General features: G+C 41.5%; 6 protein-coding genes across 6 annotated transcripts; 5 read left to right on the top strand and 1 right to left on the bottom strand.

Annotated features, from left to right (window-relative positions):
- Positions 1–2,109: 2,109 nt before the first annotated feature.
- Positions 2,110–4,352, top strand: EAE97_009801 (uncharacterized protein; the record flags this gene model as incomplete). The annotated part of the gene is made up of 4 exons (XM_038880316.1): positions 2,110–2,191; positions 2,519–3,073; positions 3,140–3,986; positions 4,028–4,352. The coding sequence occupies 4 exons, from the start codon at positions 2,110–2,112 to the stop codon at positions 4,350–4,352; spliced, it is 1,809 nt and encodes a 602-aa protein (XP_038729022.1).
- A 57-nt stretch (positions 4,353–4,409) lies between these two features.
- On the top strand, positions 4,410–6,230 carry EAE97_009800 (uncharacterized protein; the record flags this gene model as incomplete). The annotated part of the gene is made up of 9 exons (XM_038880315.1): positions 4,410–4,583; positions 4,624–4,746; positions 4,810–4,824; positions 4,881–5,015; positions 5,077–5,172; positions 5,237–5,464; positions 5,534–5,546; positions 5,645–5,925; positions 5,979–6,230. The coding sequence occupies 9 exons, from the start codon at positions 4,410–4,412 to the stop codon at positions 6,228–6,230; spliced, it is 1,317 nt and encodes a 438-aa protein (XP_038729021.1).
- Positions 6,231–6,269: 39 nt separating this feature from the next.
- Positions 6,270–7,006, top strand: EAE97_009799 (uncharacterized protein; the record flags this gene model as incomplete). The annotated part of the gene is made up of 4 exons (XM_038880314.1): positions 6,270–6,353; positions 6,410–6,520; positions 6,592–6,652; positions 6,746–7,006. The coding sequence occupies 4 exons, from the start codon at positions 6,270–6,272 to the stop codon at positions 6,928–6,930; spliced, it is 441 nt and encodes a 146-aa protein (XP_038729020.1). The 3' UTR covers positions 6,931–7,006.
- A 190-nt stretch (positions 7,007–7,196) lies between these two features.
- Positions 7,197–8,628, bottom strand: EAE97_009798 (uncharacterized protein). The gene is made up of 2 exons (XM_038880313.1): positions 8,293–8,628; positions 7,197–8,220 (listed from the first exon to the last, which is right to left on the bottom strand). The coding sequence occupies exons 1-2, from the start codon at positions 8,512–8,514 to the stop codon at positions 7,645–7,647; spliced, it is 798 nt and encodes a 265-aa protein (XP_038729019.1). The 5' UTR covers positions 8,515–8,628; the 3' UTR covers positions 7,197–7,644.
- A 400-nt stretch (positions 8,629–9,028) lies between these two features.
- Positions 9,029–9,932, top strand: EAE97_009797 (uncharacterized protein; the record flags this gene model as incomplete). Its single annotated transcript, XM_038880312.1, has 3 exons — positions 9,029–9,163; positions 9,224–9,257; positions 9,364–9,932. 3 exons carry the CDS (start codon positions 9,029–9,031, stop codon positions 9,930–9,932), a joined length of 738 nt encoding a protein of 245 aa, XP_038729018.1.
- Positions 9,933–14,347: 4,415 nt separating this feature from the next.
- EAE97_009796 (uncharacterized protein) lies at positions 14,348–15,283 on the top strand (the record flags this gene model as incomplete). Its single annotated transcript, XM_038880311.1, has 1 exon — positions 14,348–15,283. The coding sequence occupies one exon, from the start codon at positions 14,348–14,350 to the stop codon at positions 15,281–15,283; it is 936 nt and encodes a 311-aa protein (XP_038729017.1).

The raw sequence follows: 15,283 nt of genomic DNA, 5'->3' as shown, positions 1-15,283 counted from the left end.
GTTATTTTTAAGGTTTAGAATACAAATTCTGTATAGATTTCAAAGGATATATTTCAAAACTGATAGTTTTCTATTAATACAAATGCATGAACTTTAAATAATTATAGATTAGAATAGTCAAAAAAGATTTTCGAATTAGAATCCAAGAAAGTATTAGATAACCGATCTCGACTTTTGATTATAAATAGTTAATTAAATCATATGCTAGGCAGCTTTATTGTTTCCTATATAGAAGAAGATATTGATTTATTCGTATTATTATTTTTTGGTTTTTATTTTTTTTAGCCATTTGATATTACAATATATAAGTTAATGAAATGATATTATGCTTTAAAGATTGATTAATATTTTTGAATTGATATAAAACGAATCCAAAAAGCTGAATGAATACAATTCTTTTAAAATATTAGAAAAAAAACATAGATTTTTTTAATATTAAAGTTAATTAAAGAGAAACTGATTTAGTATCTTTTGTTTTACAAAAAGTATTTGATTTACTATTATTTAATTCTTTTTAATGATCTTTTACTTTACAAATAAGAATCTCTGATTAAAATCTAGATTTATTTATATTTAGAAATTCTTTTTTAGATGGGATAGAATTAAGACAAGCAAATCACATTTTTAATATAATTTTAGTAATTAGTAATTCTTTTATATTATTAATTTATCAATATATTAAAAAAATGATTAGACTTGTAGGATCTCAAAATGCTAAGATAGCCCTATTGTCACCTACTGCGTCATTTGTAACAGCGATCATTGAATAGGTCACGTAGGTTGATTTGAACTGACAGGTGCTCGTGAGTCGATGAGATTGATTGGTCTCGGGAGAGCTACCTTGTGTAAATCAATTCATCACATTGATGAGAAGACGGTAGTAGAAGTTGTAAGTTATGATTAATTCAGATTCATACTGCTCGAGTATACCTACTTTCAAAACCAATAGCAACATGATGCAACAAGTCATATTTTTTCGATTGACACATATGTCGACCATCAAAATCAATGCTTGTAATGGTCGTGAAACCGAAACACTGTGGAATTTGCCACTACTTTACGGGGTCTAAATGGGGTACATACAGATGTTACATCGGTTGGAGAGGGAAGTGGCGGCTTGAAGGATAGTTCTTTCCATAGATTGGCTGGTGGGGTGGGGTGGGGTTGGGTATGAAGAGATCGTCTTCTGTGCCGCCTCAATGGTAAATACAATACAACTCTTTTCCTACGAATGATCTCCCATCGTCTCTTCATTTGTGCGGGTATTCTCCATATGGAAAAGCTGAGACACTATAAATAGCAATCACCAAAATGAATAAACCATGCAAATTTCAATGTCTTATCATTTTATAGGCACACGATAGTAAGTGCAGAGTCTGTGGACGCTGCACTTTCAGGTTGGGTGTCAGAATATTGATTCGTTGAAATGATGGTGAATATAAAAGAGGTGATAATAAACTAACAGGCTAGTACTAGCTTCCGCCCAAGCTGAGGTATCCACAACTACATTCTTAGAGAGGCCATGTTCAACTGCCGCTTACATGGGATATTTCTCCACTTCAGTCCTCAGAGTTCTCGTTTGAGTACTTGCTGCTACCATCGAGATCTGCATGAGAGGTTGTTCTACCCGGCATCTTTTCCGAGGCTTCATGTTCTCTCGAAGAATTCTTTCAGCATTCATTTGTATTAATTCAAATTCCTGTCGGCTGTGTAATTTTTACCAGACTTCCATTCATTCTATAATAAGATTTCAAAGACAATTTTGAGGAAGAACTATTCCGAAGCACCTACTCGCGCCGAGGCTGAGGGGTGTAGATGGAGTGGTGGGTGGGGCGCTTAGTAGGGAACACTCGAATGTCTACGACCATATGTTCTTGGTGTATATGTATTGGTTTTCCCGTCTACATGGAGCCAGGGTAAGCTCAACTCATGCGCAACCTGCCAAGTATGGTAATTCCTTCGCAACAAATGCCCATAATGAGTTGATGGCGAATGTGAGCCGCAGTTAATACTACATGTTGCCATTTCTTTCCATTCATATTTCGGCATTGTCCAGAATGAATTTTGAAACTCTTTTTTCTTACTTCACAAAAAGCACCTCAAATTATCATGGAAGCCGGAAACACATCACATAACGAGAACTTGTCCAAATTAGAGCTCATTCAGGGAGACAGCAACAATGCCTTTCGGAGTTACTTATCAGTCTTTCCCCGGACTCAGGTGGTCCCAAAGCGGAACTCCTCATAAAGACGATGCAAGAAAGCGACCTTAATGACCTGAGAAGGCTTTTCAACTCCAAGACTGATTTGCTTGAGATGAATGTACCTACAAGAATCAACCATGATGGCAGAGAAATATACCTCGACCTCGCCTTAATTCACTGGGCTTCAGGGTTTAGTAAACCTTTGATCATCAATCTTCTTTTACAAATTTAGTGTTAAATTGGACGAAAATATTCCTATAATTGGCAGAACCGCACTACATTTGGCATCTAGATATGGTTCTAAAAACAACATAGATGTACTCCTTTCTCAAAAGCTAGATATAAATCAAAAAGATCGTGATGGGAAGACTCCATTACATTTGTCATCCAGATATGGCAGAGAAGAGGATGTGGAGTGTCTTCTGGACGCACGCGCCGACTATAGCCAGCTTGACAATTATAACAGTATGGCAATTCACTATGCTGCTATGACTGGCGAGCTTGAAACTCTGAAAATTCTTTACAGACGAGGCTCACATAGATATATCAATGAGGCAAACTGTTCTCGCATTGCACCACTGCATCTAGCAAGTATTTTTGGCAATGCCAATGTTGCAAAATGGCTTTTGAAAAGGGGAGCAGCAATCAATCAGCCAGGAACAGGAGGAGACACTCCATTGCACTTAGCTGTTTCCAGGGGTCATGTCGAAATTGTCGAGGAACTTTTGAACAAGGGGGCGGATATTCACAAAAGAAATGATGCTTCCTACTCCGCAATTCTAATTGCGTCTGAAAAAGCTCATGTAGAAATCTTCAAGAAACTAAGAGCATCAGGTGCATTTCTCTCGGATGTAGGCGGGCGAGATAATGGTACTTGTTATCACAAAGTCATATCCTGTTCCCTGGAATTCTCAAGTAACCACAATGATATCATAGTTTATTTGGTAGGTTCAGGTGTAGACATTAACCAACTTAATGCTAATGGCTGTTCACCTTTATATCTTGCATGTATAAATCAAAAACTCGAACATGCCCGGTGCCTCCTGATATATGGTGCCGGCGTTAACCAAATAGGGCATCAAAATATCCCGACTCCGTTGATGGAGGCTTGCTATCTTCCTTCCAGTTGTATAGTCGAATTGCTCTTGCAGCATAATGCAGATATGGAATTAGAGAGCAGTCATGGAATGACTGCCTTGGCATACGCGGTCTTCCGAAATCATCTTGAACACGTCAAGCTCCTTATTCAAAATGGTGCCAACGTCATATTTACTGATCGTCAAGGAATCGTACCTCTTCACACTGCCCCTTTGCGCCAGGAGAACATTGGAATTGCGCTCGAAATCTTAGCTGCGGAACAATACTACCCCAAATTTCCATCGGCAAAATACCCTTACATACAAAGCATTTCGGAGATTCGTAAAATTGAGATCGGATTACTACAAGGTTTTGAAAGCTCTAAGTATGAGACACTGGAGCAGCTTCATATCATCACGTATTGGGCAGTTTCTAATGGTGCCAAAGATTTGGCTAACCGATGCATTGATCATGATCGACAAGTACTGCGCTGGACTAGAGAAGGGACTACATGGCTTCACATAACCTCTAAAAGTGGTATGGTCGAAATTGCACAACTCCCTTTAGGAAGAATGATGATGCAATCAGACACACTGGATCAACCATTAGGGTGGGCAGCAGTTGCTTTGATTATACAGCAAAATAGTCGACGAGACTCGCCTTTAGCCATTGCAATTGAGAAAGGGCATGACAAACTAGAGGACTTGTTTTGGTCCCAAATCGAACAATTTCAAGACACTGAAAAAGATTGATGGAGTCTTATCCAGATGTTTCAGCTCAAATTCTTGAGTTTCTAGCTCGACATGAAGAGCCCGGGAATGAAAAGATACTCAAAGGTTTCTTGAAGTCCGGTGGTAAGAGAGACGTCAAAGACTCGGAAGGTTTCACAGCTCTTCAGTGGGCTGTTTGTCGATCCCAGGCAGTTATTGTATGGTGGTTGTTGTCGAAGGGCGGTTACTCGTTCGACAAGATCAACAGCGCCTTAAAGCTTATTGTTGAAAACAAAGACAAAAAGTCTGAAGCCATAAAGGGATTACTCCAGGCTCCTCCATCAACCCTCGATCATGTCTAGAATCCGAACGAAAAGCATAAAAGCAAGTTTCGAAAGCCCGCAAATAGCAATCAAGTCATGAATTATCAGGTGATCATTGTTGACATTCCTTCTGGTGCAGAACCAAAACGTGCTAAATATGCCCCCTCAAGTGTTCAAGAGCTGATTTACGATATCGGCCCAGAGTACATAATGAGAAAAGCCGGAGATTTGAGTGAAGCGCGAGTTAGCGTCACTGAAGGAAGCCCAAATGTAAAATTTCGGGGCTTCCTCAAACAGGACTGATGTTCAGACGAAAGACTCTCTGAGTCTGGATTCAACTTCACCCCAGCATGAGAAACCTGGCGATGAGGCACCTTCGAGCGGCAGTCTGCTTGAGTCTCATCTTCGCTGGATTCATCTTCCCGTTAAAGAGGTAAGACCTTCAGAGTTTGCATGTGCGTTGAGTTTTGAAGCGACGCTGATAAATGATCGATAGTTAAATTTAATGCGAGTAAGCTGTATCATGATTCCAATCTTGCCACAGATATCTGACCATATTCTTCCTAGGACCTTGTAAGTCGACTATCAAGTGATTTGGGACGATCCGAGAGGGAACACATGGCTATTATGAAACACTTCAACAAAAGCTGGACAGAGCTGGCGGCAGGCGCAGAACGTTATTATATGAAACCCCAATTTGTGGTATGCAATGAAGAATCATGGTTTAGACAGAGCTGGGAGCTTACCATCTTTGCATTTAAAGCGCAAGCAGGAAGATAGCTACCACGACCCAGCCAATGAAAGAAATGGCGACCAGGCACCAAGAGAGTCCACTGCCGGCGCTTGCGCGGCACTTTATGTAAGTGACTGCACAATATCCTGCTTTAATAGAAATGTAAGATACTGACCATTCTACATTATAGATGCCATACCTCGACATAGGGACCTTTGATCGCGAAAGAGATGAGTCTTCAAACACCAGATCTTCCGCTTTACCTGATGAGTCTATTAACGAGCGTAACTCGAGGGAAATCAAGCATGAGCCTATAACTCTCGATCAATATTACTATCCAACTATCGACGATACTTCAAAGAGAGATAATGATCAAGTACTGTCAAAATTCTTACAAAAAAATCCGAGGAATAGGGAGGTACTGCATTCCTGTCAAAAACAAGCATGGGAGAACATATGGTGTTAGAAGCTAACGCTCACTAGGCAGAAAAATACTCATGGTGAACCAGCTTTGGATTTGGATTATCGACAAAAGTACTGTTAAAAATTCTGATTTCCAAATACAAATAAACGTGTGAATTAGCTGACCCTGCTTCAGAAACAATTATCACAGCCACAACTCAGAAATTTGGTGAAACTTCAGAACAAATCAGCAAAGCAGATCGAAAACCTCCAGAGATTCTCCTTCAGAATGCATTGGATGACATACTTCACGGCGATACAAAAAGTCAATTTGAACGCGCAAAAACAGTCGACTCCCTGATGGAGCTTCTTCTTGGTGTTGCATCTGGGCTTTTCATGAAACGTTTTGTACCTGTTTCTGACCAAATCTACAAGGGGCCGATTGAGATATTCGAAAGTCGATTAGAGACGTGGTTTGTTACTTTACTCACATAGGATTGCCTAATCTTCAAACTAATATAATCGATTAGGCCGAGAAAGAATCTTCACTATTCCGAGAGTTTCTTCGAGGTCTCCAGGAAGCAAAACCTCGGGAACAAAAGTCTCTGGAACCAGAGCAAAAGAAAGAACAGCCTTCGAGTGAAGATTCTGACTCCAAGTCACTGGATAAACCAATGCCTTTAAATCGCTACCATGTTATTTTATCTGAAACCGAGCTTCTCAACATGATACGAGATATCCGTGACGAGCTTCATATGCTCAGACCTCTGGCAGAGGATTAAGAAATTGTTTGGAAGCAGGTCTTTGCTTCCAGTGACCTGATGCATTTCAAAGCTTACAGTCCTACCAATGTCAAGAAATATTTGAACGCTATGCTTTCTGAGGCAGATAAGACGGAGGGTTATGTTAGTGAAATGCAAAGGATAGTATAAGTGGACTTTTCAGCTGACATAAAACAAAGATCAACACTCTACTCGACCTACGACAAGCGGAATTCGGCAGATTACAAGCATATGATTCAGCTAGACAGTCCAACAGTATCTTTGTGTTTACAATCATGACCATCGTATTTGTAAGTCTTGATTGGCAGTCATCAGAGAGAGGTGCATACTTGTAAAGCTAATGATTAATCTTCGAATGCAGCTTCCTCTCTCATTCCTGACGTCTCTCTTCGCGCTGAACGTATCCGATTTTCCCCACGAAGGTGACAACGTGCAGTATAAGGGGCGGTGGATATTCCCCATTGTCTGCGAGTATTTCTGAGACCGAGATATTCAATAGCTAACATGATGATTAGTTGGTGTCACCGCACTTATTTCTGTTCCAGCTATCATTTTCGCGTGGAAAGTCAACGCTATTTCTAGCTTTCGACCACGAAACAATATATCCAGTGCAAGTTTAAAGCATACTGATGTTATAAAAAGAGTTCGTGGTATGGTGAGAAGGAGAAGTAGGAGATCGTATGATTCTGAGGCCCAATAATGGCACGCGGGCAAAATGTACACGCATGAGCTGGAAAGTATATTGATGGAATTTTCTTTAGCATATAAATGAATTATAAATTTCAGAACATTTAATAGAATAAAAGTGTATGCACTTGCGATGACTGTAACAACATCAAATAGCTTGACTAGCAAGAGAATGCTACACTGTAGAGATGAGCGGAAACTCCAATTTCCCAAGTAAGTACGAATTCCGTGATGATTTTAGTTGATTTTGGGGAATTTAGCGAGCATTGCGCAGGGAAGATGTATCAGCGCGGAGGGCATATCTTCTCCGGGGAAGGCTGTGATATATAGGATGCTTACCTTTCTTTAAAAAGACTATCCACGTTGACGTCACGAGTTGAAAAATTTATCAGTTTCATTGATAAAGTAGACGACCAGGCATAAAAAGTTATGAAAACATCTACATATCCTTAACACTTATGCATAGGAAGTATACGTGCGAGGAAGACAACTCGCGCACTACAGGAATTTGATCTTGACTACCAGAGACTGATGTTCGTTTTCGGTAAGTTTGAATCCGAAAAATCGTGGGTTCAAAAGGGGTGGGCATAGCTTCGATCTCCTCAGCCTATGGTCATACATACCTGCCTAAATACATGCATAACTACTACGTCTTGACCTTCAATCCATAATTCCCGTCTTTCTTCTTCGTCCGCATATCTTCATCCATCACCAACTCGGATGTTCATCATCTACTCTTCCATCTCACTCTACCCACCCAATCCACAAACTTCTGCACATCTTCCCTCTCAGCCAGTAACTCAACCGTATAATATTCTCTAGCCAATTCCTCATGCCCCGCAACGCGATGCACAAAACTATGACACGCTCTGCATAACCACGCTACATTGTTTAGTTCTTCCTCGGTATGCCACCCGCGTTTCAGGACTTTCGCATGAACGAATTTGGGGATGAGATGGTGGTACGTGAGGGGGATCCAATCGCGGTCGCAGAGCTCGCAGGCGGTGGTGACGGCGCGGAGGGCTTGGGGTGTGGGGGGCGGAGAGAGGATATGCGAGAAGTAGGTGAAGAGGGGCGTGTGGAGGAAGGAAGAGAGGGTTATACAGGGGGGAAGCAGGGAGTAGGTGTGCAGTGAGTCTGAGATTTCAGGGGGGAGCGAATCGGTGAGGAGAGTCGAGGTTTCGAAATCGAGGGGGTGTAGGGAGGGATATTTTCTTTGGAGAGATGGGTCGTGGGTGTAGGTTGTGTATGATAAGGTTCGGAGGTCGGATGGGAGATGCGTGAATATTTCTAGAGCGATGTACTGAATTTACATATATTAACATCAATCTCCTTCGGAATAGTCTCCCATTTTCATGTATAAAAAAAAGCGTACCTCAATGAACTCCGCCAGCTCCTCTGCATCGTTGATTTTAGTTTCTTCTACGTCGATCTCTTTCGATAGAGGTTTTATCGCCGTTTTTCTCCCCGCTTTAGCTTTCCTCGTCTTCCGTTTCGATGTATTTGGGTCGGAGGCAGATGTGCATTGCTCAATCAAGGGTGTAGAGATACAATCGAGAAAGATGCGAAAATTGGGTTCTTCGGTGGTGTCGATCATGAGGCGTAAAATTTATCGCCGATGTTGATGGTAAAGCTGGAGGGCGAAATGAAGGGGTAATGGCTCGGTAAATTTGGGTTCCGTAACTCCATGTGAAGTTTAGAACGTGGAGATTTATTTATCTGGCGATGTTTATATTGATTGAAAGCCCGGACGCCACCATCGATGAAGTCATGACGGTGAGATGCAATGGTGGAGATGCTTATTAGTGCTGCCAAGTATTGAGCTGGAGCCACTATGCGTCGTCCCGCAGTAGATATCGTCAATTCTAGGCTTTCGGTACCAGGCGAGATTTATTAATGATGATCACCTGTAAGTAAATCTTACCCCGCAATGATGCTCTTATTGGAGCTTATCATTTTAATGAATGGCAAATTTCACGGATATTATTCTTCGAAAATATCATAGATATATAACAATTCAATACCAGATATCATTATACGATCCGGTAAGTTGTCATTTCATGTTGTTGAATGAGCAGAGAATGTCCTAATTTTACTAGGTATATACAATCATGTCGGACAAGAAAACGATCATAGCCTTTGATCTCTATGGTACTCTCCTCTCTACCGAAAGCATCGCAAAAGAATTGGCTCGTCATTTTGGCGACGAGAAAGCACAAGCAGTCGCTACACTATGGAGGAGATATGTATGTAGCGATCTAGTGTTTCTTGTCAGTCGGTGTTACTCGTCTGATATATGACCATAGCAATTAGAATACACTTTCCGGATGAACAGCATGTGTAAGTTTAATTCTCTCCCCGGTTCAGGTCCCCATCTTAAATTTTCTCCACAACGAAATAATGGAGAAATATAAGCAATCAAGTAGGTATCTAACATTAATCATAGTACTATATAAACCCTTCTCAGAAATTACCAATACATCGCTTCGTCACGCAATATCCGAACATAAACTTGCTCTGGCTGAAACGGATATTGAGAGTGTAATGAAAGCATACAATTCTCTCTCCGCCTTTCCAGACGCTTTAATCGGACTCGAAAATTTGGCGAAAGATTCGGGAACTAATGCTTATGTATTCTCAAATGGGACAAATGAAATGGTTTCTTCATCCGTCCATAATTCCCCAGAGCTCTCGAAGTTTAAAGATCTCTTTAACGAGCTCATTACGGTAGAAGATGTAAAATACTATAAACCCCATCCTAAAGTTTATGAACATTTGGTTAGGAAAGTAAGAGGTGGTGTTGAGAAAAACGATTGCGAGGATGTGTGGCTTGTCAGTGGGAATCCATTCGATGTTGTAGGCGCGAGACATGCGGGTTTGATGACTTGTTGGGTGGATAGAAGTAAAGGGGGTTGGAATGATATGTTGGGCGATTTGGCAAGTGGGGGACCGCATCTGGTTGTCGAGGGAGTTGACGTCGCTGTGAGGGAGATCCAAAGAGTGTCTAAGGATTAGCAAGGATTGTATGCTGCAGCTCTAGCTTAACTCTGGTGATTATGTGCTTGTGTACTAGGCCTGAGGTAGAGCTTGTTATAGGTTGTACATTCATGGATCATGTGTCTAAGGAGATGAATTGAGAGTTATGAAGTGAAAGAGTCAATAGATAAAAGAAAGTTCACAGTTTTGATCCAAACCTTCTAGGCAAGAGAGTTGAAATAGGAGAATCGCCAGCCTTTCTTGAAACAAATCCTGCAGCAAGTATCTCATGAACGATTCCAGGAAACGTATGTAGCAATTTTATTTTCGTCCTATAATGCATTTCCAATGTACAGCCACATATCACGCGTGGCGGTGCAATATAGCTCTGTCCGCTGCCTGCCCCGCAATATATATCAGCCCGCTCGCCTCGAAGAGCTTGAGATCATTTCGCATGAACTATTTAATACCATATGCTTTTACATTTAAAGAGGGAAGTACAGGAAAGATATAGTAAGGGAAAATGCAGCTTTCGAAATCGCGGTAGTTGTCAAGAGGTTCTTATCATGGAAGATGAGTGGGCAGTTCACGAATCGGTAGGCAGTTGGCCAAAGCAGGTTTCCAGGTAACCAATGGCTGAAGTTATATGGTGTGCTTGGGTTCAAAGAACGTGAACTGGACAGTACGTTGCTACCAGCTCTGCATTTGAGTATCGCAGATCTCTGAATCCAAGAATCATTTCTTTCGCCATCTGCGACACACCGAGGACTACATCGCCGGCCTTACGCGTAAGTTTTAGTGCTAATATTCAAGCTATTGGTCCAGTCTTCACTTCGAATCCACTGAGAGATCAGGTTACATGACATGGACGCGCTTGGAACTCAGGAAACGAAATCTTCCAAGAACGACAGAAGAAGCAGGATAAGAAATCACAAAGGAAATGGATGACATAGAGACAGTGTCTTGATTTCTTGCACACTTCATGGAAGAAGAAGAATTTTCCGGGACGTATGTATTATACGTGTGAATATCCTTGCACCACAATCAATCAATTGAACAAAAACAGACCCTTCCTTCTTGCTCAAGAGCATCGTCTCTTCCTGGAATAATACTCCATATTCCCCGAATTTTATCATTATTTCCTTGAAATCTTAGAACAACCTGGTCGGGATGTTCTCTTCTTTTACAGATCTGCTCGGGAAGCTCTCTCGATTTGTATTGATTCTATTGAATGCGTCCAAAGAAGAAAACCGACTTTCAGAGAGCAGTATATTGCGAACTTGGCGCTTGCTATGTGAAGTTTTTCGACTTTCCATTCTTCAGTTTTCTCCCATAGTCTACCGGTAGAATGGTACAGGACAGTTTCTGACATTCGTGAAAACCATAAACGTTTGAGGGCGGTCGTCACCGGAATCCTTGGTTCTTCGACCTCAACATCGAATACGATACCTTTTATACATGGTTTTGTTATTATTATTTATCTTTCAAAAGCTGCTCTTGATATGCCAACACACAGATTTGAATTGCTCGATTTATATTGACGCAGACGTCGCTAGTTCAGACTGGGGGGTTAGTAGACCCCGAGAAGACCCAGAGACGACCCAAATATTTTCGTCCTCGATATTCCAAGTAAACGATCTGTTCTCCAATTACATATATATCGAGCCTAAGTTGTTCGAATTAGATGGAGAACAAGAATATGAATGTGAGAGTCCGAAACATAGAGATACTTTTTTAAGGGGATTTTACCTACTCAGACTGTGATGATTACCTGGTGGAAAATCTTCAGTTGACTGAGTGACAAATTCTAACAAGGGCTAAACTTCAGTTCGAAAAAAGATTGGATCAAACAAAATATTAATTTTGATGCCCTGAGTAGCTTTGCTTTTTTCCGTTCAAAAAATCATGTTATGGCTTCTAAGTTTGCTTTCGTTCTCCCCTCTGGAGGAAGTAACTTACTGGGAATCTCGGCCATCAATTCCTGGTTTCCTAAATAAAAAAAGCTCCCTGCATTGGCTTTCTCGGGCTATTAGCGTACGAAGGATTGCAGCGGATCAACTGGGCATCAACAATTCTTTTCACTCGATTTTGTGCAGAATTTTACACGCAGGCTCCTATGGAGAAGCACAGAAAGTATCTTTTCCCAACACAAATGATGAGAATAGAATATCAGGTTTTCAACTTGAGATTATTCTTATGTTCTTCGGGGCTTTTCAGTTGCACGTAGTAAGGAGCACGAAGGATTATTTAGCTTAGTCGTTTTCGACAATGGAGGATTTCAACTAGCGAGGCTGACCACAACTATTCAATTTCATTGAATTAATGTCTCTGGAGGATTAATCGAGGCTGACTATGTCATTTCCGTTCTACTGCTTGGAATTTAAGTTTGCGGACTTCAATTTTACAGTGCGAAAGTGCGAGATTCCAAAACTCTGTCGACCAAGACGGTCAGTTCATTTCTCACCCTGAGAAGATTCACAGATAATAGGATAGGAAATATGCAGTTGCCTTTCAAAGATCATGTTTAGACCACGGAGCTTCCTTAAGCTAATAGAACGATATCTATGTCGGAGATTTTCGTAGGACTTTCAGGATGATATTTGGGGAAGTATCTGATGACCAAATATATTATCTTCCTATTCGTGTATTGCTTGATTGGGTAGACTCTACGATGTGACTTATCTCCTGGTGTCACACTGTCTTTGAAATTCTCATGAATCTTGTAAGAATAATACAATCACTCTCATCGCCCTTCCTAACTGTAAATGCAAGCAGGGTACTTCGTCACCTTGACAATAGGATTAGAGAGAGATATCGACGAAAAGCATGTGAGCATGCAATCATATGTCTATGGTCCCATGGAAGCGGGAAGGAAATCTATATTCACAATATGATATCCAGATAACGGCGCTCTAATGTAGGGGTTAGTATGAATGTGGCAGGTAGGATAATTTGAAGAAGGCCGTCATAAGGGATAGGATATGTATTGAGACGAGAAATGAACAAGGTATGCAAGTAGAAAATTGGTTGACTCTTGTCCTACACAATTTTGGATTCTTTCAATCAAAAATCAAGGTTATCTTCATTGCATGTCCGATATTCGACACGCAAGCTGCATATTTTCCCAAACATAGCGCTAAAACGAGGCATACCAAACTTTTATAGAATGCCATGTTGAACAACAACCTTCATGAATCAGGGGAAATGTTTGGATTGTTGGTTCCCCACAATAGGCAGCCGCAAAACTGTACCGTTGTGGATATGAATAGGGCCACTAAGTTTTCTCCCTAGGAGCTTTCGGCTGCCAATAGTTAAAGTTCCGAAAAACATTCCGCGTCCTTATTCTTGTCGTAAAGCTCCATTTGTAATACGCATCATCGTTTAAGATCTTGACAGAAGCTTTTGAGTTCTAGTGTGGCTTGACATATCTCTATAAAGATCCGAAGGAATCTTGACCAACATTTCGACGGGTCTCTAGTTATTCCACGCTACAGTCAAATCATGACCCCATAGACCCATCTTGTGTTGCAGACTTTTCGACGTATTGCCTCGTACTATGTAGACCCGGCTAACCAGAGCGACGCGCCCAATCGTCCGAGCTTGAATTTGTAGTGAATGATCCACGTTTTGCTTAACATTTCGGATCCACTCCTTCCAAGGGGTTTTTCTGGAAGATGGGGGGGATCACCATGAACTAAGTCTTACCCTTTAACCTTACGACAAGACAACACGAGATTAGCCACGATCAAATGCTCCTACAAAGTATAATCATTAGATACAACATCAAACAAATCTTGTATCTAAATGGACAATTGATTGACTAAATGATTACGATATCATTTCAATTAATCCATCATGCCATGGATTTTATTGTAAGACAGGAGTCGATTGGAGCAACTCCTAAAAGCTCTCATTCTCGTGCATACGTATCCGAGATCGCGAAAAAGGCAAGACAGGATTTATTTTCCATCATCTAATCGAACACGACGATGCTGTGGATCAAATCTAAGCACCTTATCTATCTATGTTGGTAATCTCCACTTTGTGCATAGGTAATTCGAAAGAAGTTCGGTATGGCCGCGATTTATTTGTTTTCATTCCAATGTAGGAAATCAGGCATACACAGCCTCTGTATCCCTGAAAGGTTGCATCCTTCGTTACATACCTACTAAGCCTACGATGGCACAGCGGACTAGAAGCCCTGAAGGCTCTTCTCCAACTAGGGCGGAGTAGGTCCTGTTTGTCGGATGTGATAAATTTAATTATTTGGTTTCACGTCATCTAATTGCTTGTTACCCATGAGATTGCAACACAACGGCTCTTTTCGAGACCATAAAACTCCTGTCTCCCCAACCAATCTCTTCCTGCAAGCGCGTTTGACGATCCAACGAAAAAAATTGTCCAACATTGAGATTCGATAAGTTATCGAAGATTTATATTTGAGGAGAACAAAAATGTCAACTTCATTTGATGGTCCATATCCACCGAATCCACAACAAAGATCATCCCGCTGGCCAACTGCACCAGGAGTTTACGTCAACGTCGAGTTCAGGGTCTCGATGTCTGAGAACGATAAGGGGCATGGGGCATCATTGAGGTATGCATCAAGGAACATGAGGGAAAGGGAAAGAGCAAGAGCAAATACACATTTGGGTGGCAAACCAATACCATCGATATTGACACCTGGTCATCCTCAACCTAATAATCCATCTCAATATCAGCAAAAACTACAGCAACAGCGAGATTTCGATCGAGGGCTGAGCATTGGTATGGAAACACCAGGGAGGGGAAGATCTGCACCACCGACGATGAACGATAGAACTCAACCAATTAGTCCAGTCAGTCCAGTTAGCCCTATGAGTGCTGTTGGCAGTCCAATACAACATCGGATAGTGAATTTGCCTCGGCAAAACATTATGGATCGATTAGACCGACCTTTACCATCAACACCAGGACGATTTCGACTCGGCGAAGATGACTTGCCATGGTCAACACCTCCTTCGTATTGGAATGCCGAACCTGATACATCAGAAAGTGTCGGTCCTACAATAACCAGTATTGAGACCTTTCAGCCATATCAACCATCTCCAACTACTGCTAGACGAACGGAAGATCCTAAAAGAGTTCGAGAGTTGTCGGAACTTCAACAGGCTATGATGACGGTGGATAGTATTGACAATGATGTTTGGGATCCGTGGATGTGGGATAGTGCAGGAGATATGCCTAGAGGGCCAAGAAGTATTGGCTGGGCAGTAAGTTCGAACGATGCATCTGGCTCCCCGACCTTGCCATCGCCGAAGACCCCTCCTCCTCCGCCTTACGTTGTTAGTCAGTGGGAAAACGCTTGCCAGAAGAGAATCACGACTACAAGACCTAGAAGTACCGGCTGA

Source organism: Botrytis byssoidea (assembly GCF_014898295.1).
Source record: "Botrytis byssoidea strain MUCL 94 chromosome Unknown BBYS_023, whole genome shotgun sequence".
NCBI lineage: Eukaryota > Fungi > Ascomycota > Leotiomycetes > Helotiales > Sclerotiniaceae > Botrytis > Botrytis byssoidea.
The sequence above is the reverse complement of the archived record's forward strand: the minus strand, read 5'-3'. Positions and strand labels throughout refer to the sequence as shown.